We start from the raw sequence: 25,090 nt of genomic DNA, 5'->3' as shown, positions 1-25,090 counted from the left end.
ATGAGCAGCAAAAAATCTGAGCTTCACTGAATTGAATTTGACTTAAAAGAATGATATTTTATATGAGCTAAATTTGAGCATGTCAGCTCACATAGCTCAATTGACAAACCTACTTGGATGGATACATACGAAAAAGATTTTAAGAGACTGCCGATACATTTCCTCATCCATAGATATCATACTCTGATCTCTACTTTTTGGCCTTACATATTTATTCTAGTTTTGTCACATCACTGCTATGGCAGACTTGGTACTGACTTCTTCCTTGCAAACACTATTTGTGTACTGCAAGAGTAATCACTAATAGATGTCCAAGTAAATATTATTGGTTTCATATTTTGCAATAGGATTCTGTATGTAATCAACTACAAAGAATCTCGAGCTAGAAAGCAAGAATTGTTCAGATATCACATTTAGAGTTTGGTGCTCTCTACCATTTTGAAATGGTTTGATAAAGCAGCTTTTTGATCTAATGCTTGCTATGTAGTTTTAAGATGGAGACACCCAAGAAAGCCAAGAAATAGAAAATAATGACGTTTAACTTGAACATCGATATGTACATTGAATATCACTTCAAAACCACGTTCTTCTGTTATCCTCTTTCTGGTGCTCAGGGGCAAAAAAGTTTTACACCACAAAGATCTAAATAGCTTGTATCTGTCAAAATTGTACCATCTCAGCAGTGCTATTGAACTCGGAAATAAGAACCAAAATCAACAACAGATTCAAACTACCCATGCATCCTCTCTTCAAATAAACTTACACTCTTCCTGCCATTTCTGCTTGCATGAGAAGATCACTGAATTGAAGGTCCAGCACCGGATCTGAAATCCTTGCTCCAATTGAAAAGACCATGCCAGGCTTCAAGTTTGGAACATCTAATCATGACCATTTAAAGCCAGAGCTGCAACTCTCTTCAGTGATTCACCTGCTTTCATTAAGTCATCTTCCGTATGAGCAGCAGAGACAAACAATCTTATGCCCACAGGCAATTTGCATTTGTCAAGAGTTGATCTTCTTGAAGTAGCGACCAAAACAGAGTCTTCCTTAAGTACCTGCACGCACTAGATTTATTACAACTTTGATTTTCAAGATAAAGGACAGATCAGGGGTGTGGTTTCCAAGTTACAGGATTAAACTAAATCAGGTAGACCAATTAGGAAAGTCATAATATTTACTGGATGAGGCAAAGAACAAAAACTTACATGTTGAGCTATATCTTCAAGCACCTGAAGGTCACCTTTCAAGGAACCCGTTGACTTCTTTAATCGGAGAAAAACAATCGGAGATGCCGGATCACTTGCTATCTCAAGCCCTTGAATATCGGATAGCCCTGCAAGCAATGTATGAAATGAAGAGCATATTTTTCATAGTTGTGGGATGCAAGGTAAATAACAAGAATTGAAAAACTGAACGAACCTCTACATAGTGTGCCAATATTTTTGTTCAGTTGCATGATAAGATCAGGATTTTCTTCCAGGATATCAATTGCAGTAATTGCAGCACTTGCTAGGTAAGGGGGCAAAGAAGCAGAAAAGACATAACCAAAACTGCTAAGCCGCTGCCCAAAATATGCATTGGGTAAGCATTAGTGCAAAGACCTTAACATCTCAAGGAAAACTGTTACTGAATGTAGAGTATTAGTAATTTTATGTGTTGCACTATACCCTCTTCAATGCAAGAATTGTAATTTACAACATTAAACAGATAAAGTATACATACTTGGTGGTCAATGACTCTTGCACTCCCAGTGCATACTCCTCCCTCTGTTGCCAATGCGTGCCCCATAGCCGCCGTTATGATATCAATCTTGCCAACCTACAAGCGGACACAAATATAAAACCACAAACAGGGACCTTTTAACTAATTTAACTTGGAATAAATACAAAGTCATTACCGGAACTTTGCAGTACTCAGTTAAACCTCTACCAGAACTGCCAAGCACACCCATTGAATTGCTCTCATCCAGTAAAATGCGGAAGTGATAATTTTCCTTGAGTCTAATGATTTCATCTAAGGGAGCAATTTGGCCAGAATTCTGTAATTAAGCTAAGCCATTCAGAATAACACATCGTTCGTCAAATAGAAGCCAGTCAGGAAAAAAATCAGCAGTTAGCATGTTAAGACATGAAAAACACAAAGAAAAGAAAAGAAAAGAAAAGAGCAACATCAGCCAGTGGGCTTCTACCCAGACCATTTTCCTAACATCACACAGGACAGCCATTAGTGCTACTGATATGCGCCATACTACCCACTAGATTTCATGATGGACCGTTATGCCATATCATGTGTAGCAAGTATTACTTGCTAGCCAAAATTTTCCTGCCATGTATCTAACATACACCTGTGCATTAATGCTTTTACCAGACATGTCAACAGGACCCCATCTCGTTGTCCTCTCCTGTGAATAACACACACACACACTCTCTCTCTCTCTCTCTCTCGCCCTTGTGTTACTTTGTCTATTTCTGTCTACTGCCTTGATCAGAGCCAAATTTACGCAATGCCTCTTTAACGGTTTACAACTAACAAGATAAGAAATACTTTTAACAACTCAGCAACTTGGGACAATGCAAAGTGAGGAGAGAAATTTTCATCAAGATGAGTGAGAGGGCAAAGGGAATATCATACTAGATATCGATTGCTTCTAAGACATGATGGACAATGCAGAATGAGGACAGAAATTTTCATCAAGGTGAGTGAGAGGGCAAAGGGAATATCATGCTAGATGACATGTTTCTAAGACATGACATGTTTCTAAGGGAATATCGATTGCTTCTAAGACATGACATGTTTAAGGATGGTTAATGGATGATGTCATAACAAACTGAATAATACCTGATACACTGCTTCAACCACAATATAGCGCCTCAGCTTCTCTGCACGCTTGTTCCCTTTGGTGACCTTCTCTAGCATATCTCTTAAAGACTCCATGTCATTGTGTTTGAAATATACTACTGTACTTCTGGAAAGCTGAAGGCCATTTTGAATTGCCCAGTGCACACCCTCATCCCTGCAAGAGCAACAATCCCTTTGAGAACTCATACAAAACCTTTCAGACAAATTATTGTGATAAATTTGCAAGTCAACAGCTGAAAGAAACAGATATACAAAATTTGGATGAATCATGACAGACTAACATCAAGTAATGATGATTGATGCCTTGTACCATGAGGGAACGGGTAGACAAGATATAACTATCACATAAATAATATCCAACATCATTGCTCAACAGGGTGGCTAATATATGCAACAAAGTAGCATGAATGAAAAGAAGAATAAGATGATGATGATAAGAGACAGAAAAAATTAATTAGGAAAGCAGGAGGAAAAAGTCAAAAGAAGTGGCAAAGAAACAGAAGATAACCAAAACTTTGAAAGGAAGAGATGTTTCAGTACCTAAAATTTATCAGCAATTCTACTAAGACATTTTAATCCCCTTTACATAGTGCCATTAATGATATGTACTTGGACTCAGATCCCCAAGCAAAGAAACATCAGTAGATGATTAATTCCTGCTATTCATTAATGAGTTAAAAACAGAAAAATCAGAAACACTCACGCAACAATGACATCTCCCTTCTTGCAAAATGCTGGAATGGCACTAAACATGGTGGAAAGTCCATAAGAGTAAAGTATGGAATCTGGAGTGCCCAAAAACTTTGCTATTCTGGCCTCACAATCAAGGTGGACATCTGTACCAAAGATTAAAAGATAATTGAGTGTCACAATGCCAAGTTAAGGGAGAAAATTTCAACCATGCTCATTGCAGTTCTGTAAATGATTAAATTAATTTATACCTATTGTTCCATAAAATCCACGAGGACCACAAGAACCGACACCATATTTCTCCAATGATTTTGTACACGCTTCCTGTTGCGCAAGTTAGGAATAAGGGATCTGTTTAAGAAAATTCAACAGCACAAGATACCATTGACAGGAATAGCTTCTCCTTACAAGTAACTTGCCATGTCCGACTAATCCTAGGTAATTTGCTGAAGCAAAGTTAATAACTTCTGTGCCATTAATTAATGTATGTGACCCTGCATCACTGCAAAGATACACCTGTTAATCACAATGTAGTCTAAACTGCAATAAAATCAGAAATTGAGGTACTCAAAGGAATTGTTTACTTAAACAAGTGAAGCATCACTGCTTTATTCATCACCTGGAGTCATACCATCACAGAACCAACTATTGGAATGAGGCCATTGAAACAGATGGACCCATTTCATTCAATAAAAATCAGTTAAAATTGCATATTTCCTGTCACACTTACTTTACTTATACTATCCTTTTCCTTGACAATTTCCAGACAAAATTCTATACTTCTATTTACCCCTTAAAAAAAAGTCCAACTTGACTAACCATGGTCCTCACAAAAGCCAAACTTGAACATGAAATTACTATGTAGAGGCAGAATAGCCTGGCTTTACCTCTCCAATATCGGAGGTTCATATCTCATCTCATCTGTCATTTTAGGAATTAGAGGTTCAGGAACCCATTCATCACATAGCTCATCAATCTCCTGAAAATTATCAAAGTAAAGTGCAATTGTCAGATCAGCCTGGTGAACACACTTTAGAAGATGGAGACACCAAAATGTTAAGAGGTTGGATCCAGTCACAAGACATAGAATAATTCTTTCATGCAATTTAGGCTCCACAATTTTGTGCAAACTTCACCTTTGTATACTTTTATTGTGATAAGACAGGTAAGACCACATGCAGTGTAGCCCACCTTCTCATGGTCGGTTTTCTTTAAAGACAAAAAAAAATGTAAACTAATATCAATTAGTGAAAAAAGAGACACAAATTGAATTATTTTCAGACGCGCATGCGAGAGAGAGAGAGATTGCAACTTTAACATCATATAAATAGATACATATGAGGGAAAAACAAACTTACCATCTTTAGATGCACTACAAGTTCAAATATATGCACTTTGCAGTCTTTCTTTTCTGAAGTGTAAGAAATCTTTCATGCTTCTCTCTCTCTCTCTCTCTCTCTCTCTGAATCTACCAAGCATCTTAGTCAAGAATGTTTGACACCAAAATTCCCACTCTAAGACATGATATGGATAAAGACTGGTCCAGAAAGAACATATACACCAGCCTTATGAGAACAGAGTAACATACATCAACAGAATCTTACAACATTCCTTTTAAGCAATAAACAAGCAATTTTCCTATAGACACATGCAATTCCAGTATCAACAACTTTACATCCAACTCTGTGTATTACTGCAGCCTAATAGCAACTCTCTTACCAGATAAAGAATCAACACATGGAAGTGAAGGAGAAAGAGAAAAGCCCAGATCAAATTCTTTTTCTTTGTCTCAAAGGGAACAACACAACCTAGGCCAACTGAAAAAGTTAAAAAAATGAAAAAAGAAAGTCCTTTGGCAGCTAGGCATCCCTGACAAACCTTCTTTGTCAATGGTCTTTTAGGTGGTTTATAACTCTTCTGCGAAAGAAGAAAAACAATGACCACAATGAGAAGACCCTCCACAAATAGATGCCCTACAAGGAAATAGGAAATGTTATAAACCTCCGAAAAGAGGAGTAAGCATTTGAGCTTTATCTGGTTTCATGACAAACCTCCAATATTCACTCCAAAGACAACAGCTCTTGCAAAAGGAGCATCAAAAACAAAAGTGAGCCAATCCGATGCAGCTTTTAACATATCCATAGCAATTGATGCCATTGTCCTTAGCTAAATTGCATAAATACAAGGAAACAGCATTCAACCTACAAAGAAGTAAAAAGAAAGACAAACCAAAAAAATTATCATATTGGTATCTACAAATTAAAGGTTGACTAATGGCCTAAAATGATAATGTCACCATCTCAAGCATAAAAAATAACAGATATATCTTGTTAGACATGAAAATCATCTAATATTCTCAACTTAGTAATGAATATATCCAACTTTTTGGGGTTTGGGATTGGCAATAAGCATCCTACTTCTCCTAGTGACAGATATCTAGATAGATTCTTCATCTCCTTTACTTTTCCGCACATTCAACTAAAAGAAAGGAGATTTAACACTGAAAGATATTTTAACTGCCCTTGATAATGCAATGTCAGCGTTACACTAGAAATTGCACCTCAAGGTCCGATAGCCGTAACACATTTCGACAAAGACACCATAAAATTCTGAGATTCTTTATGGTCTAAATGTCTGTAAAATCCACCATACAATAGTCTTGATTATTTCTCTAATCCAGAAAAAGTTATATACGATGAGTTTCATTGTCATAAGATATCAAAAACTTACTAAATGAGGCCTACAAGGCTTTCCAATCATGTGCAATATAGATATGTTTGAACTTTAAATCCCATAAATCTAGCTTATAGTAATGCTCCTGTTTTTAAATAATTCTGCATTCGAACTTAGCTTCATCTTAAATTATTGTAAATTTAGTGCTAATAGCAATTAGAAACAGAATTACAAGCATAAAGATGAGATGTTTCTAGCCAGGGCAATAACTCCAATATATTCTTGCAATTAAACCATCCGACCTATATGATCAAGATCACATCCAATCAAACAGTAGCTCCTACAATGATTCATGAATGTGAAAAAGAGAAAAACCAGGAACATATTTGGGCAAATTGTAACACATTGAAACTGGTGATAACAGTGAATTTAATCAGATCATATCAATCACTCAAGTAACAATCACATTCTAACATTTTCACCAAAAACTAACACTAATCAACAGCTTAGGAAAATTAAATCTAGTTAAACAGAGGAATTTTAGTGCAGGAGAATAATACAAAAGAGAAAGAGTTAATTTTATTAGTCTGTTTCATTTTTTTCTTTGCTGCACAAAGGAAAATTAAGTTTAATGCCTTTTATAGTTAAAAATCTTTATCAATTAATTTTGTAGTTATTACTTCTGACAAAGTTTGGCTGTTCGACCAGTAAACCCAGTGAACCAGCCACTTAACCGAGTTGGGTTTTTAATTTGATGGAACAAACAAAATGACCCAATAGGTGAAGCCGAACACATTATTTTTGATAAACATTTTTGTACCTCTTTAAATGTTTTGGATTTAAAAGACAACCCATTAGATGTAGTGACTGCAGGCTGTGTTATGTTGCTTGTATAAAATTATTTATTCAATACTTCTGAACTTTTGAAAGTCTATGCTATCAGGTAAATCATTCTCCTAATCTCATTTTAGTATTTCTTTTATTTTTTTTGGTCTAAGATTATAAGAACCAACAACAATGGCAATAATAAAAGCCAATCACAACTCAAACTGGCCCACAAATTGTGGAAATTAAAACTCAATGAGAGAGATTTATGACAGTGCATCAATAGAATCAGAAACTCATCGTTTAGCAACGGGACAGCAGCATTCACATTTTGCAATCCTAATTTCTGTAAGAAAGAAAGCAGCTACCTTTTCTATTTTTCGTCTAAAAGCATCAACGAATCGAAATACAATAAACCAGAAAATACTGCTGTATCACTTTTGTTCAAGTTTATGTGAAAAAATTAGAATGTCCACAAAATTTTTTATCAGTCAACCTGAAAATAAAGGAGAAGCTATTGCCTAAAATCCTCTACAGGTATATGAACAGTAAACCCAAAAATAATGCCATTTTACTCGCAGTTTCTATCCAAATCCATGTAAAACAATCTGAACAAACCAAACATTTTCTATCAAAAACCTGAAAAGAAAGCAGCTTTCTTAATGTATTTTCGTCTAAAAACCTCTACTGAATAATCAACCATTAAACAGAAAAGAATGCCTGATCAATACCACTTTATATTCCAATCAATAAAAATAACCAGAACACACCCAAAATTTTTGTCAAAAAACCAACAACCTAACCCCAAGGCAATGAACTCATATCGAAATGCAAATTGCAGTCTTAATTAATCAACTTACAACTTTCGAAACAATTAATAAACTAACCAACCACAACTTAGAGCACATTGTGAAAACCAATCAAACCAGAAAAAAAAAAAAGAAAGAAAATTCAAATAAAAAAGAAGAAAACTTTGATATCCCAGAATCCGATAATTAGCAGAAGGGATCAGATGATGCGGAGGAAGAAGATTACCTGGGACATTGACGATACTAGTCTGTGCAAGAGGAGACCTCAGACTCTGATCATTTTGCTTCTGGGGTACAAGTAAGTGAAAAACAAAAGCAAGGGGGCTACTATGCAAATGATAAAGAAAATGTAAGTAATAGTTATTTAAAGGGACAATTTCAGAGACTTTCCTTGAGGTTTCTGGTTATTTTACTGGCCTCCCTCCAAGTTTCAAACATTACACTAATATCTCTTGACATTAATTATATTGTAACATTTAGATTCAATCAATAATTATAAAGTAATATTAAAAGAGAGAAAATAATGTGATTCCATCGGTGCCTTTCATTTACTATATTAGTTAATTAATTTAATACTAACTCATACTACATTAAAGGAAATTTTGATAGAAAATAGTTTATGTAACATCATTAGTTGAAACACCAGTATTGCCCTTACTTAAATGTTAAATCAAACGATAACTTAAGCTACCTTATACAAAACTATTAGGGTATTACATGGATAAATACAACAATCACAAGACAATAAAGTGGATATTTGTGCAAATCACAAGGGGATTAAGTAGATATTATGATTTCATCACACGCACTTTTAAAACGTGTGTAGTCTAATTCACCATAACTGATTATGCTTTTTTTTCTATTTTTCACTTTAGATAAAAGTATAGGAGGATTATATAGTTATTTTGAAATTTAGAGTTGTCTGGCATTATGCAAAACCATAGGAAATTTGTATGTAATTTACCCAAAGATATTTCATTATTTTTATAGATGATTATTCAAATTATACATATGTATATCTGATGAAAACAAAAAATGAAGCTTTTGATAAATTTAAAAAATACAAAGCTATTGTTGAAAATCAAAAGGGAAAAAGCATTATGGTCCTTCTCTATCGAAGATGAATATTTTCCAGATTCCTTTTCTTTGTATTACGAAGAAAATGGAATAATTCATTAACGGTCTGCTTCTTATTCTTCTTAGCAAATTGACTTGGGTTAAAGGAATAATAGAACTGAGCAGACATGGTGAATTCTATGCTTTTGAATTCTAATAAATTGTCATCTGACTCTTTTGGGATGAAGCTTTATACACCACTTGCCACATTCAAAATAAAGTTCCATTAAGAATATTTATGGTTTCACCTTATGGAGTAAACGTAATCTGAATTACTTGAAAGTGTGGTGGTATATTGCTTTTTACAAAATTCCTTATCCTTGCAAAAGCAAACTAGGACCTAGAGGAATTAAAAAGTGTTTTTATTGGGTATGCTAAAACCTCAAAAGCATATAGATTACTAGACCTAGATTATAATATTCATACATATTGTGGAATCCATACATATTGAGTTTTTCGAGAATAAATTCATCTCTAATTCCATCATTGATGATCAAAGTAACAACAGTCCAACAAAATTAAATTAGCAATTTGTGAAAGAAGGAAAGAGAAATCCTTTGGTCCTGATTTTGTTTTAACTGTATCCAATGTTTCCCTTGTTGAAGGAGACAGAACTAAAGTGTTGAATAAAATACCTATTGTACTAAATATAGAAGAAGACACAGAAACATTTAGTAAAGCTATGATATGTATAGATGTATAGATGTAGCTTTAAAGAAGTTATAAATGATGAAATGGATTCTATAATGTCAAATAATACATAGGTCTTCATGGACTTACCAGTTACCACCTGGCTCACACCCAATAAAAGGCAAGTGGGTATTTAGAAAGAAGTACAACATAAATGGTTCTATCCAATCTTTCAAGACAAGATTAGTTATAAAAGGATTTACTCAAAAAGAGTTGATTATTTAGATACTTACGCTCTTGTGGCACAAATAACTTCAATTAGGCATTTGCTTTGGCTTCCATATATGAATTGCATATGCATCAAATGGATGCTAAAACTGTATTTTTAAATGCTAACTTGAAAGACGAAGTATATATGGAGTAACTTGAGGGATTTATACTTCCTGAAAATGAACGCAAAGTCACTATATAGTTCAAAACAAACTCTTAAGCAATGGCACGAAAAATTCGATAATGCAATCGTAGGTAATGCGCATGCGTGTATTCAAAATTCACAAAAGAATATTGAGTAATTGTTTGTCTTTACATCAATGACATGTTTATATTTGATATATATATATATATATATATATTGGCAATAAACGAGCTCAAAATGTATCTTTCTTCGATGTTTAAAATGAAAGGCATTGATGAAGTAAATACTATATTGGGAATTAATAAAAGTTACTAAACATGCAAGAGGATATTCCTTGAATCAATCTCACTATAGAGACAAATTTCTTAATAAGTATAACCATCTTGATATCAAGGAAGCTAGTACTCCTCATGACCATAGTATGAAGTTGATTGAAAATAGTGATAAAATTGTTACCCAATTAGAGTATGCTAGTGCTATAAGGAATATTATGTATATTGCATACTGTATTCGGCTTGATATAGCTTTTGCTTTATGCAAATTGTCAAGATATATAAGTAAGCCTAGTTACTATCATTAGAAAGCAATTGCTAGAGTACTCGGATATTTAAAAAGAATGTAGGATTTGTGCATAGTTTTTTTTCCTGATTATCCATGTGTGCTTTGAGGCCATAGTGATGCAAGTTGGATAACTAGCACGGATGACAATAAATCAGCATCAGATTTGATCTTCACTCTTGGAGGTGGTGCGGCTAGTTGGGATTCAAAAAAACAAACTTGCATTACACATTCAACTATGGAAGTCGAATTTATAGCACTGGCTGTTGCTAGCAAGGAAGGGGAATGGTTCAAAAATTTAGTGTTGGATATAGAGTTGTGGCCGCAACCAATACAATCTATTTCCTTGTATTATACCTATGAGGTGACTGTCTAACGCTTATAGACTGTACAATAGGAAATCTAGACATGCCAGCATAGACATGAGTATGTAAGAGATTTGATCTCAAATGGGGTGATCAAAATAATCTATGTGAAATCCGGGAATAATTTAGTTGATCCTTTGGATTTTATTTAACTTAATAAGCTAGTTACTTAAAATTTATAAGTTGCTTCAATCATTGGTTCTCTAAAGAGAAGTTTATCAGATCTATGACTCTTATGATAACAAATATGTCAGTTTCCTTCGTTAACAAACATTTCTCTTCATTAGTGTTTGAATAGAAATTATAAAATCTCAACCAATACTTAATTAACATGTATTAAGGCTTTGTTATATCCTGGGGGATGAAATACCTTCAGAAAAACAATATCTAAACTACATAAAGCCGCGAAGGCTTACCTACAGTTAATTGTGCCGGTTTCGCTGTGGTTTCATAGCTGATTTCGTCCTTTTTGGTCCTTTCCAAGCTTCCGTGCAGCCCCTTTGGCTGCCGGTGCCTTTTTGCTCATTTCTGCTTTTGTTCCCTTCTTCCAATTGTGCCCTTGTCCTGGTTTCTTTGTAATTTTATGCTCAATTTTGTCCTTTTGTTTGCTGTCCATCCTTCGGCTGCTGCAATTGTTATCTAACAGTTTTGTCCTTTTGTTTCTTGTGCATCTTCCGCTGCTGCAATTGTTATCTAACTTTATTGACAAAAATATATTAATTTATCGATTTGATTTATTAACTTCCTTCAACATATAACTTCCTTCTTTAACTTTCTCCTTCTTCAAAATATAATTTCCTCTACTCTTTTATATTTATTAACTTTCTCCAAAATATATATATTAGCAAAGATATTGATTTTCTAAAAAATATACAAATCAATAAAAATTCTGTGTGCATCTAATATAAGCAGAACAATATAAATTCTATGTGTTACATTATCTATTCGTTGATTTTGAATGTGATAGTAATTCATCAATAAATAAATTGCTTCATGATTAAATGAATAAATACAAATATATGATTTCTTAATTTCTAATATCACATTGTTAAAAATCTTTAATTTATATATGTTGCTTCGATATCACATTGTTAATTTATATACAAGAAACAAGATACACGCATTGAATAATAAAGATGTTGCTTCGATGATATTCTCTCTTAATTATTGTTTCTCTACTTTTGTTTGTTGCAGCTGTGCAGCCGCTACCTTCCATTCCTTAATGCAGACGTGAATTTTTTGGGCTATCCAAATCTATATATGTTCTTGCATTCTATTTGTGTGCCTTTATATATATATATATATATGTTCATTTTCTCCAAAATATATATGTCGACAAAAATAATGATTTTTTAGAAAATATATATCGACATAAATTTTGTGTGTATCTAATAAATACAAATCAATTGTGCCACTTTGTATTAGCTTCCATTAATACGACCAATTGTTTTTAAAAATATAGGATAATTTCCCTCTATTTCAAAAATGTAACTTCCATAATATTTGTTAACTACTAAATTATTAATTTAAAGCTTTTGCATTTTTGAGACTATTTTTCGAGACTAAAAAAATATTAAATATCAAAAAATTACGTAGGTCACTAAAAATCCTATGTATATCTAATACATACTAACGAATAAAAATTCTATATGTATCTAATCAATATATATAAATTGATTATGCTGTTTTGTATTAATGCAGATCAATGAAAATTATATGTGTTTAACCTATATCTAATGTATATAAATTAATAATACTACCTTGTATTAACATATAATACTAGGGGGGAGTGCTCGCGCATCGCGCGGGTGTTTGGTGCCTGTGGTTAAAGAAGCGTTTTCGTTGAACTAAAAATAGTACACTGTGCGACATAATTAGAGGCAGGTACAATTACGAGACAAACAACATAAGAGCCACCCAATATTAGAATCAGCAAGTTCCCAAAGACAAATAAGTAGATGCAACAAATTCCCAAAAATGTACGGACAAATAGGTTTCCCATGATCCAGATAGATAATAGAGTAGTTCAAAAGGACATTATGTATGTCCAGTTATTTAGTGATAGTAATAGTAGTAAAATCTTTTAGATGCTGTAATAGGCAGCATTCAGATACGTTGCTTATTGGTGGTTTCTTCATTTTGTTTTGCAGGGGTTGTACCACTGGTTCCTTCACTGGACTTTGTAGACGGTGAGGGTGCCAAAGTGGTTGAGCTGTCTCTTTTCTTTGTCTCCACTGCTTGTATTGCAACATCCATTTGTGTTCTTTTAGAGTTGAGGTCTGGGTTGTCGGCTACTTCAGTTACGCTTATTGCACTTCCGGTATTCTAGGATGCAGATGTTGTTCCTAAATGACAAATATTAGAAAACCACACAAATGACTTGATACCCAGAAAGCTAACTTTATTCCAAAAACCCCACCGAGAGCTTTTTCTTGCTGTTATCCCGAACCTATAACATTATAAGCAAACCAGTCAAATTACAGAGGCCTTTTAAATTTGTGAAAAAATTTGTATGTTGCAGCTAAATTACAAGGGTTAAGTGTCAAATTTTAGAAATTAAGCACACACGGCCCAAATCACCCACATGAACGACAAAATTGCGGGAAGAATCTTACCTCAAGCTGAATCACCAGGAGTAGCTGTGGCTAAATAACATTCTGAGATGCTCGGTAGAAAGGCATAAAAAATAGCCCAAATCCCAGAATATTAAAAGGGTGAAACCAAAGAAGACGAAAAAGGAGGCATTGAAATAAGCATAATCAATGCGCAGCCGTTTGGGCATTAACATACAAACGCTTGGCTAGTTAATTGAGGCTATAATGTCGAAGAAATGGGGTCTTTCGGACATCAGCTCGGATGAGAGGGGAAAGGAAGAGGCATGGAAAATCCCAATCCCCGAAGCTGAAAGGGGGGAAACAGATCCAATCCCAAAGGCCAAACATGGAGTCATTAATAAACCCATGTTTATGGCTGTTAAATTCAGGCATAAATGACAGCAAAATAGTGGAGTTCACACCTGAGAGAGGATGAAAAGACAAGCTGGGAATCAGGACGGTAAAGCTAACAATATCATGAGACAACATCCAAAGAATACAAAAACTAATACCCAGATGCAAACATGAAGCTATCCGGAAAGCTCATGAAACATTAGGCAACAATGGCCAAGAACAGCGAGGAAAAAGGCTGTTCAAGTTACAGACACAAACGATTGTCTGTGAGAGCGGCCAAGACTCATTTTAGGCAATTTCAGCCAAAGCGCGAGTCCCAAACGGCTGTCTGCGGCTCAAGAGCTGAACGTGTACTGTGTAAAGGCCATTTCAGTAATTACACAAACCCACATACTTATATGAGTTGTACCAAAAGCAACAAATGGTTCTAGATTAATTGCACATACCATAAATACCCAAACACGCAACCACATTTAAAGTTTTAAATGTCTATAAAGGAGGCCATTTCGGTTAATATACCCAATCACAGGCTTTCCTGACTTGTACCTTCAGCTTGCAAAACACTTCATAATATAAGGAATTCCCAAAAAGTCCCTACCTATGCGGTTGAAATTCAACCTCCTCTTTAACCAAAACTCAATCTTATATAATATAAGGAAGTGTTATTTATATCAAATAATTATAATTTTGAGACTATTTCTATATTTATAATTTTCTCTCCTTCTTTATATTTATCCACTTATTTATTAACTCGCTTATTAATTAATTTTGTCGAAAGTGTGTATATTGACAAAAATATTAACTATTAAAAAATACGCAAATCACTAAAAATGCTATGCACATCTAATACATAAAATAGCATTCTTTTTATGTTTATTCGCTTATTTATTAATTTTCTCCAAAATATATATTAGCAAAAATATTAAATATGAAAAAATGTAAATTCTTAAAAATCCTACGTACATCTAATATATGCAAATGAATAAAAATTCTATGTGTATCCAATCAGTATATATAAATCAATTATGCTGTTTCGTATTAAATATCAAAAAAATATGCAAGTCGCTAAAAATCCTATGTACATCTAATACATACAAACGAATAAAAATTCTATATGTATCTAATCAATATATACAAATCGATTATGGTGTTTTGTATTAATGCAGATCAATGAAAATCATATATGATTAGCATGCATCTAATATATATAAATTAATAATACTACTTTGTATTAACATATAATAAGTGTTATTTATGTGAAATAATTATAATTTCGACACTATTTCTACGTTTATAATTTTTCGTCCTTCTTTATATTTATCCGCTTATTTATTAACTCACTTATTTATTAACTTTGTCAAAAGTGTGTGTATTGAAAAAAATATTAAATATAAAAAAATTACGCAGGTCACTAAAAATCCTTTGTATATCTAATACATACTAATGAATAAAAATTCTATATGTATCTAATCAATATATATAAATTGATTATGCTATTTTGTATTAATGCAGATCAATGAAAATTATATGTGTTTAACCTATATCTAATATATATAAATTAATAATACTGCCTTGTATTAACATATAATAAGTGTTATTTATATCAAATAATTATAATTTCCAGACTATTTCTATATTTATAATTTTCTCTCCTTCTTTATATTTATCCGCTTATTTATTAACTCGCTTATTTTTTAATTTTGTCGAAAGTGTGTATATTGACAAAAATATTAACTATTAAAAAAAATACACAAATCGCTAAAAATGCTATGCACATCTAATACATAAAATAGCCTTCTTTTTATGTTTTCTTGCTTATTTATTAATTTTCTCCAAAATATATATTAGCAAAAATATTAAATATGAAAAAAATGCAAATTCCTAAAAATCCTACGTACATCTAATATATGCAAATGAATAAAAATTCTATGTGTATCCAATCAGTATATATAAATCAATTATGCTGTTTCGTATTAATACAAATCAATGAAAATCATATGTACTTAACATGTATCTAATGTATATAAATTTAATTAATTTTCTCCAAAATGTATATATTAGCAAAAATATTAAATATGAAAAAAATATGCAAATCGCTAAAAATCCTACGTGCATCTAATATATGCAAATGAATACAAATTCTATGTGTATCCAGTCAAATATATAAATTGATTATGCTATTTCATATTAATACAAATGAATGAAAATCATATGTACTTGACATGTATCTAATATATATAAACTTAAAAATAAATCAATCCAATATTTATTGATTCAAAAAACAATTATTCGATCAATAAATACAAATATATGATTCTAAATTTATAATTTCAAATTGTTAAAAATCCTTAATTTGTATATATTATATTTATGAATTTATATTCTTCACTATATTTCTTTTCTTTTAGTTTTTCTAATACTAAACTCTTCCATTATCTAACACACGATTTTGAATCTTTGGTGAGTTTCATACAAATTACATTCCAATCAATATAATTCATACACTACATTTCTACTCTCATTTCATAATACAACTACATTTTTTTCCTATTTTCTATCTCAGGTACTCATTGGTGATATACCATCGCATATACAAACAGACAACATAAGAGTCATCAATTGCTATCATGCTAAAACTCGATGGATCTTTCAACTAGAAGGAATAGAAATAATAAAAGGTTGGCCAATATTCACACAAAAACACTTCTTACATGAAGGAAGTGTCATCCTGTTCACCCTATTCAATGAAAACAATTATCATCTGCAGCTCATCAATAGAGACTTTATCCAACAATCATAATTAAACGTGTCCACTACAGCTTCTTGCACATAGCAATTATCTGTTCCCTAAATTTTCTTTATTCTACTTCCACTTATATTTAACAATATAAAAATAAACATATCGAAATTATTTCGAATTATTAATTTATCTCAACTCTTAAAAATGATTTACATTCCATTAATTTAAATAATATTTACATCCTGTTACTCTTAAAAAATTAAATACAAATCACAACAATATTACTATATCTATTTATAAATATATTAATCCAATATATTGTTCCTCTATTTATTATTCCAACCCTACTATCATATAAAACACTCTAAACATTAATTATTAAATAAATCTTACATTACTCTTAAACAGTCAATAATGGACACCCCGCGAAACTCGCGGGGCACAATGCCTAGTCACCCCTCAAAGCCATTAAGGTGCTAACAATTTCCATGAAAAAAAATAAAGCCATTAAAGTACTAAAAAATTTCCATGAAATAATCCTTTATTGAGCTGCATTAACAATATCCTTTGGGAGGATTGGTAGTTTCTTCTAGCTGAACCCTCTTTAAGAGGTGTCATGCATATTTGAATTGGAATCAATCAAGCCACATATAATTCTAGACAAACTTCTTTTTTGCTTTTTGAGGATTAACAATTAAAGGCGATTTTGTCTATTAAATAAAATAGATTAGACAAGTGTAAGCACCAATCTATTTGTTTATTTTAAACTTCCGGGGATATGACCGGCAAGACAAAATCAAAGGTCCAATATTTTTTATTGCCAAAAAAGGCAAGATGGCCACTAAGGACAATTGTTACAATTTTTGTCTCTCGTAACCGTTCAAATCTTTCCTCGTCACAGCTAAGGCGTGCGCAAAATTTTGGAATATCAAATGAAGTATGTTGCCGTTGCATCTCTCCAGTAGTCAACTGGGTTGAGTGCTCAATTGGGTTGAGTGCTTAATTGCGTTGAGTTGACTCAACTGGGTTGACTGCTGGTCAATTGCAATAAATTTCCTCTACTTCTCATTTTTAAATGTATTCTTTTTTTTTATATTATCAAAAAATGTATTCTTTTTGTCGTGACTCAAGCATCAAAATGTTGTTTACGTGGTCAAACGTGGATCTATTTCTTGGTCTTGTCCTTTCAAATTTTATGGCAGTACTTTTGGTACATGGTCATGGGAGGATGAGATTAAAAAATTGAAAAAATCATTTTATGTGTGTTTATGCATTTTTTTTAGTTCAAAATTTCAATACAATCCCAGTTGGATTGCTATTTTTTAAAGTTTTGGTAACAAAAAAAATATAACGTATATAAAATAAAAAAATGAGTAAAAAATGTGCTTACGAAAAACATAAAAATTTTTCTTTAGAAAACTATATTCCTAACAAGGCCTTTGTGGGCAAATAATATGCCTGCCAACATCTTGATCTTGCCAGTGGGATTTAGTAGTCAGAGTTTATACTCGTCAGATGACTTGCCTAAGGCGGTTGTCATGAGTTTAAATCAAAGCTCAGCAGTCAAAAGCAAGGATTTATTTACTTCTTGATTAGTTCTCTGTATCTAGGGATTTTTTTTAGTAGTCAGAGTTTATACTCGTCAGATGACTTGCCTAAGGCGGTTGTCATGAGTTTAAATCAAAGCTCAGCAGTCAAAAGCAAGGATTTATTTACTTCTTCATTAGTTCTCTGTATCTAGGGATTTTTTTTGGGGAAAATTATATATAATTTTCTGTACTTTCATCTATTATCACATTATCTCTCTAACGTTTCAAAATATTCACTTCATTCCCTTATGATTTCATGTAAAGTGAAAATTTGATGTAAAATAATCTATGTAACGTAGTTAGTTGAAATATCAATAGTTCCCTTACTTAAATGCTAAATCAATCGATAGTTTAATTACTTTGTATAAAAGCATAGGAAGATTATGCGGATAAATGCAAAAATTACAGGGGATAAAATAGATATTTATACAAACCATAAAGGGGTTATATTGATATTAAGATTTTATTACACGTGCTTTTAAAGCGTGTTTAATATGAACGCTGTAACTGATTGTGCATTCTATCAATTTTCTACTTTATATAAAATTATAGAAGGGTTATGTAGCAATTTTAAAATCATAAGGTGGTTATCTGACATTATGTAAAACTACAAGGGGATAATAAGTAATTTACCCTTTTTCTTTGGCGGTCAGGGAAGGTTGCAAACTCTAGTAAGTTTTTTCAGTATATAAGTACCACCTTCACAAATATTTTCTTCTCATCCTTTCGTCAAATTTTTCTTGACCTCCCTGACAAGGTCATCTTCGTTCTTCCGTTTCTTCCTATCTCGTGTAAGAAATCTATCATTTCTATGCATGACTATGAAGCCTTTCTGCTATTTTTTACGTACCATTTCCATGTTCAATTATGCATTCGTTGTTTCTACATATGATGTGTTTGTTTTTGGCAAAAATTTTTCTCTTGTCGTTGCATTAGATAAATTATGCCAACCGATAGATTTCAACTTATGAATCCCTTGATCATACCTCCCTTTCTCACCTTATGCATAATTTCCTACATCATGACTACGAAAGCCAATGGAACGAACTCAAAATTCTCTATAATATAGCAGCATCTATTCTCTATAACTGGTTTTCAGCCATCACTCAGAACACATGTACCATGAGCATAGGCTATTTTATACGTAAATCATTCCCTCACATACGTAACCATTGGCTTGAAAATTTTCTCAAAAATATTGGTCATTTTGTAATCTTCAGTTGAAGCTGCAGGTAGAAGCGAAAAACGAAAAGATGTATCAAGTCGTTCGAACCATCATGGGGATCCTCGGTAACTTGTTATTCTCAATTCTCTATTGATCATGCTCTTTTGCTCCCCTTTCTTTTTTTCTTATCTTCCAGCTCATTAGTCTGATAAATACTATCATATATGTACGTACTCCATCATGTTTCAAAACTCGTCCCAAAAATGCCTTTTAAAATACTCAATTTTGTTTGGCAGAGGATGTTATTTTGAACATACATGAATTTGTTTGTATCTGTTTCAGAAAGTTGATTGCCTCTTTTCATACTATACGTATAAACCCTCAAAATATGTGTGTATATGGTGAGTTCTCTCGGATGAAAAAACAAGTAGAACATGTTTCAAGGCTTTTATTTCTGCAAATTCAACTATGCAACTAAAGACAAAATATATCCAAAAGGCTTCTACCATATACACTCTATGTTAGTTTTTCATATGTCTTTATTTTATTTTATTTTATTTGTTTGTCTACATTAATATTTCTATTTGTGGTGGTTTATTACAGCTTATATAGGATTATCGGTCATTTTTTGAACATTTTTTTTTGCAGGAAACTTCACCTCCTTTTGTCTGTTTGCCTCTCCAGTGTAATCTCTCTCTCTCTCTCTCTACACAATCACATACGTACACTCACACGTATAATAAGTGTCGTTCCATCGTAGAGTAGACAAAGTTGTTTTGCTGTTGTAGACGTGTTTGTTGTGCTTTGTTAAGTATTAACAAAGTTGAGAATTTTAATTTTTGCCTCAAGATTGAAGAAAGTAGCAAGTATACTTTCAAAATCAATTTATAAAAAAAATTATACATTTTCAAAATTGGCATGGCAGACTTATAATAGTCAACTTATCTATGTGAAGGATTCCATCCAAATTGACATGGCAGTCTAATTATATTGGGTTTAGTCAACCATAGAACCAGTTCCCTTTCATAGTCTAGTGTTTTTTTTTTTTACCTATTTAGCTTACACCTCCTAAAGTTTTCCTTCACAAGTTGACAGATCTAGAAGAGCCAAAAAAGAAGGAGTAGTAGTCTTATTCCGGTCAATTTATGTGGAAGTATTCTATAACAAAAAATTATGGGCAAATTACACTTTACCCCCTATGATATAGCTAATTTTCACATAACCCCCTATAGTTTTAAAAACTATATATAACATCTTTATAGTTTGGATTAAAGTGTCAAAATGACAGAAATGATCATCAGTAACGGAACCTATAAAAATGTCAAAATTACCATTGTTTAAAAACTAAAATGGCTGAAGTGACCAAAATATATAAACATAATATGCATGACACTCTAATCCCGTATAATTTTATATTTTACCATATAACCCTCTTATGGTTTAGTACTTTACCATATAACCCCCTTATGGTTTTCAATATATATACATAACCCCCTATGGTTAATAAATAATTTTCAACTTTATATATGGGTATTTTTGATATTTTAGTTGAGTTTGTTATGGATTGCAAATTTCATCACTTTGACACTTAAATTCAAATCATGAGGGGATTACGTATAGTTTTTTGAAATCATAGGGGATTATGTAAATAAATACTAAACAACAGGAGGGTAAAGTGTAATTTGCCCAAAAATTATTATACTAGCAATATAGTAGTAAAGTAAGGAGTAGTAGAGGTCAATATACGTGGAAATATTATATAACCAAAAATTATCATACTAGTAATAGTATTACTGTATCTTGCATACTTTGACTTGATTAATGTATATCTAATAGATTAATTAGATTAATTGGATTTAGTCAATAGTAGGGCCAGTCTCCTGTTCTTGTTGGAGCGAACTAATCCAATTTTGTACTAGAGCAGAGTTATTAGCTAGATCGTTACTTAAAAAAAAAAAAAAAGAAACCTAAAAGCAATCAATAGAGGTTGCTTTCTGGCTAACCACAACCATGTTGGCTTTGATTGTCAATCCCTCAAAAAAAAAAAATATGTATGACTTGACTCCAATTGGATGGTCAAAATAGTAAGAAAGGATTCCAATTGGACACGGCACAACACCAACTTGGATACATAGGACACCCCTTAAAAGGGTTCAGCCATATAAACTACAGATCATTGGAAGTGACATTCACGTAGCATGGAAAAAGATAAATTCATAGAATTTTCTATCAAACAATAATTAATTCCATTGATTGAGAATTGGGTCAAGAAAAAAATAACCCATTTTCCACCTCAGAAGTAATTAAGGCTGCTTTACATCAAATATATATAAAAGTAAAAACACAAAATACAACTGAATTTTAATTCACTCGAATCAAAGGGCATGTAAAGTAGTCTAAGTATATTTTTATATGAAACCCAAAAAAATATATAATAATTTCCCTTTTTCCTGTTTACTTAATCGAGCTAGAAAAGTGGAATTAATTAATGTATAATTAGAATCAAAAGAAGTTTCTCTTAATTAATTAAGAGAATGGAATTAATATATTTAGCATTTATAATGAGTTCCACTTACAAAAATAAAAGCTTTTACAACTAAAAAATCATCTGAGTGAAATCACAATATTGGATGGGGATTGAATTTGTGTACTTTACAAAGTTAACATTTTTGCCCAATAGGCATACACTTTTACATGCAGTCGTAGAGCAAGTATTTGACATGTATCATGCATAATTTTGCAAGCGGGATTTTTTAAGCAAAAAAAAAAAAATCATGATTGGTAATTTATTTATCAAATGCAATCTAGGTCTGTATTTTGTACTAACCAAAATCTCTTTTGGGGGATAAATAAACCTCTATTGATTGCAGGTTTACTTTTGCAAGGATCGTCAAGATGAAATCGGTGGAGGAATTCCACCCTTACCCGTACCTTGCTGGAGCGTTGAACTGCTTCTTCTGGGTCTTCTATGGATCACCAATGGTTCACCCAAACAGCATACTTGTTATCATCACCAACAGCATTGGCTTCGTGTTGGAATTGGCCTATCTGGCCATATTCTTTCACTTCTCACACAGTAAGAAACAGAGGGTATGCACTTCTTTCCCCCAAATTCATCCTGCATCAATAGCCCTTCTTGCTTATCAGTGGCAGAGCAAGAAATATTTTAATTCATAAGTGGCAAATAATTTCAATTCTTCCAAATAATAATTTGAAATAATGGTATTCGCATGACAAGTAATGACAATATGTTTATTTAATAAACATAAATAATATAACTAATACGATCAAATTCATACACACAAATTTTTTCTTACATATGTCTCACAATTTTCTCGTATTCAATCCCTCAAAAATATTTTATTTTAAATACGGAAAACAATCAGTCATCCAAGAGTCAATCCTACGGAGAAAAAGGAAGACGGAAAAAATGTGTAAACGCACGACACAACTTTTAACGCAAAAGTATAATTGTGGGTTAAATGAAAGTCTATAAGTTGGAAGTTAAAGACCTAAAAGTGCCGGTTAAATATCTAGAAAAGATGTAGGGAGGGTTGTGAGGGTTAAAAAAAAAGGCGTTGCAAACTGTAGTCATGGTTCATATTGGCTTGTTACATGAATTTGTGGGGCAGAAGAAATAATTTCTAAACAATTTCAAGCCTACCACAGGCAATTTTGTTTGGCCCGTGGAGGCACGTGCCCCCACTGGCTTATATGTACATCCACCAGTGATGCTTGTAACAGGCCAACTGTAACCCCTCAACCCAGCAGAATATATAGTATTCAACTCCAGGCTCAAGCTATTCTGTTCTGTTTTGGTCTGGTTGCACTTTCTAGCATAAGAATATATATATTATAAACTCATCAAGAACTCTCCCTAATTAAAACTCCTGAGGCTTTGTTTGAATATAGGGAAAGTCAAGAGCAGGAAAGTGAAGTAAAAGAAAATACAAATCGTTTTCTATTTTACGTTCGATTATCAAGAAAATTTTGAGGGAAAATGGGAAGCTAGTGATAGTTACGGGCAATTATTAAAATTTTTATATCTGTCCAACCATTTTTTTTCAAAATCTTAATTACAAATTCTGTAGGATACAAAATGCAAGAAAGTGAAGGAAAGTGCAAGAAAAATTTTACAAATTTGCTGCTAACTAAACATATACTCGTAAGAGAAAGAGTAACTAATTTTTCTTCACTTTCCCACAGTTTTCTTGTTTTTTATCCTTTCAACTTTTATCCATCCTGGACTTGAACAAATATGGATGACCGACCTGCTTTGGTATTAACTCATCCAAAAGATTAACGTTTCGATCCAGGATCTGTTTTTCGGTAATCTTAATTCGTGTTGTCTGTCATTTTGTCCATACCACCGTACTATTGAAAATATATATGTTGTACTCAACATATAGCTAGTACTGATAGCTACCTAATTATACTCTTTAATTGACTGGGCAATATTATAACCTTAATTTGATGTGCTGAATTTCCAGTTAATAGTAGTGTTTGGCTTGATTGGAGAGGCTGTTTTCGCAGCTGGCATAGCTCTCATAACTTTGCTAGTCTTTCACAATACTGACGGAAGATCTTTGTTCGTTGGAGCCATCTGTGTTGCCTTCAGCATCATTCTGTCCGCCTCTCCGTTGTCTATTATGGTAAGTAGTATTTATTGCTTTCGATCAGAACATCTTTTTAAGTTTTCCTGGAATTTTCGTGATGAATGTTTGATTTGTAATGTTGTCCCTGCAGAAACAAGTCATCAAGACAAAAAGCGTCGAATTCATGCCGTTTTGGATTTGTCTGGCAGGCTTCTGTAACGGCACTGTTTGGGCTGTCTATGCTTTGCTCCCCTTAGATCCCTTCATCTTGGTAAATTCATGCTTCCGGAGTTTCATCTATTGCACCCTATATATGTATATAACAAAATTCTCATCCATTAAATTTAGCTGAAACCTGTGAACTCATTTTTTCTTGAAAGCTAGCTGTATGCACTAGTTGGCTAAACTTCACTGTAAATTGGTTATCAACTGCCGATGTCTGTGCTTTGTCGTCGTGTAGACCGGCAACGGAGTTGGAGCTCTTTTGGGATTCGTCCAGCTCTGTCTGCACACCAAATATCGCAAAACTACTCCAAAGGGAGGCAGCAACGACATGCCTGGCAAGCCATCTGAGTTGCAGCTCCCAGTCTCACAGAACCAAGTTTCTGTTTGATTACACCTTCCATTCACAAACCTGCCCTAAAATGCACCAAGAAACAAAATTTTTTTTGGCGGTTTGGCTTCTATATATCATTTTAGTGTTGTAATTCATTTCATAGTGTTGCGAGTTGATAAAGCGTTTTGTAGCCATATATACGGCTGGGAGGACTTTAAGAGTTTAGCTTTTGCAATTTTGTGCTTGGGTCGTTAATTAATTTCAGCATTTTATAATTAAAAATATCGTATTTTGATCCTCACAACTATTATTGTTGTTTGGGTTGGCCTTTTGTTTCCTTGTTGTTCAACAAAATTTATAAGAAAGAAAATAAAGATTTTGTGACATGTGATGGAATCTAACAAAATCATGCTCGCAGCATCCAAGAAATTTTTTTTTTTTTTTTTGCAAGCATTGCAAAAAACACTTGGCATCCTCGGTTACATCTTTCCTGTGCCAACCCAATGCCACCTCTAGCATTGCGCCAAGTGTCCTGTTATTATTTGCACTTTAATTTT

At 32.8% G+C, this 25,090-nt stretch overlaps 2 protein-coding genes across 2 annotated transcripts; one reads left to right on the top strand and one right to left on the bottom strand.

The window, feature by feature from the left end:
- Positions 1-549: 549 nt before the first annotated feature.
- LOC113754004 (long chain base biosynthesis protein 1-like) lies at positions 550-8,155 on the bottom strand. Its single transcript, XM_027298313.1, has 13 exons — positions 8,083-8,155; positions 5,601-5,750; positions 5,428-5,522; positions 4,437-4,528; positions 3,958-4,051; positions 3,801-3,873; positions 3,563-3,695; positions 2,839-3,013; positions 1,898-2,038; positions 1,723-1,818; positions 1,420-1,561; positions 1,206-1,333; positions 550-1,055 (listed from the first exon to the last, which is right to left on the bottom strand). The coding sequence occupies exons 2-13, from the start codon at positions 5,704-5,706 to the stop codon at positions 879-881; spliced, it is 1,452 nt and encodes a 483-aa protein (XP_027154114.1). The 5' UTR covers positions 5,707-5,750; positions 8,083-8,155; the 3' UTR covers positions 550-878.
- Positions 8,156-12,917: 4,762 nt separating this feature from the next.
- Positions 12,918-24,590, top strand: LOC113751876 (bidirectional sugar transporter SWEET7-like). The gene is made up of 8 exons (XM_027296023.1): positions 12,918-12,933; positions 13,091-13,260; positions 19,438-19,507; positions 20,031-20,067; positions 22,253-22,472; positions 23,873-24,034; positions 24,129-24,248; positions 24,438-24,590. Exons 1-8 carry the CDS (start codon positions 12,918-12,920, stop codon positions 24,588-24,590), a joined length of 948 nt encoding a protein of 315 aa, XP_027151824.1.
- The last annotated feature ends 500 nt before the right edge of the window (positions 24,591-25,090 follow it).

Source organism: Coffea eugenioides, chromosome 11 (genome assembly GCF_003713205.1).
Source record: "Coffea eugenioides isolate CCC68of chromosome 11, Ceug_1.0, whole genome shotgun sequence".
Classification (NCBI taxonomy): Eukaryota; Viridiplantae; Streptophyta; class Magnoliopsida; order Gentianales; family Rubiaceae; genus Coffea; species Coffea eugenioides.
Note: the sequence above shows the minus strand (reverse complement) of the source record. Positions and strands in the feature narration are given on the sequence as shown.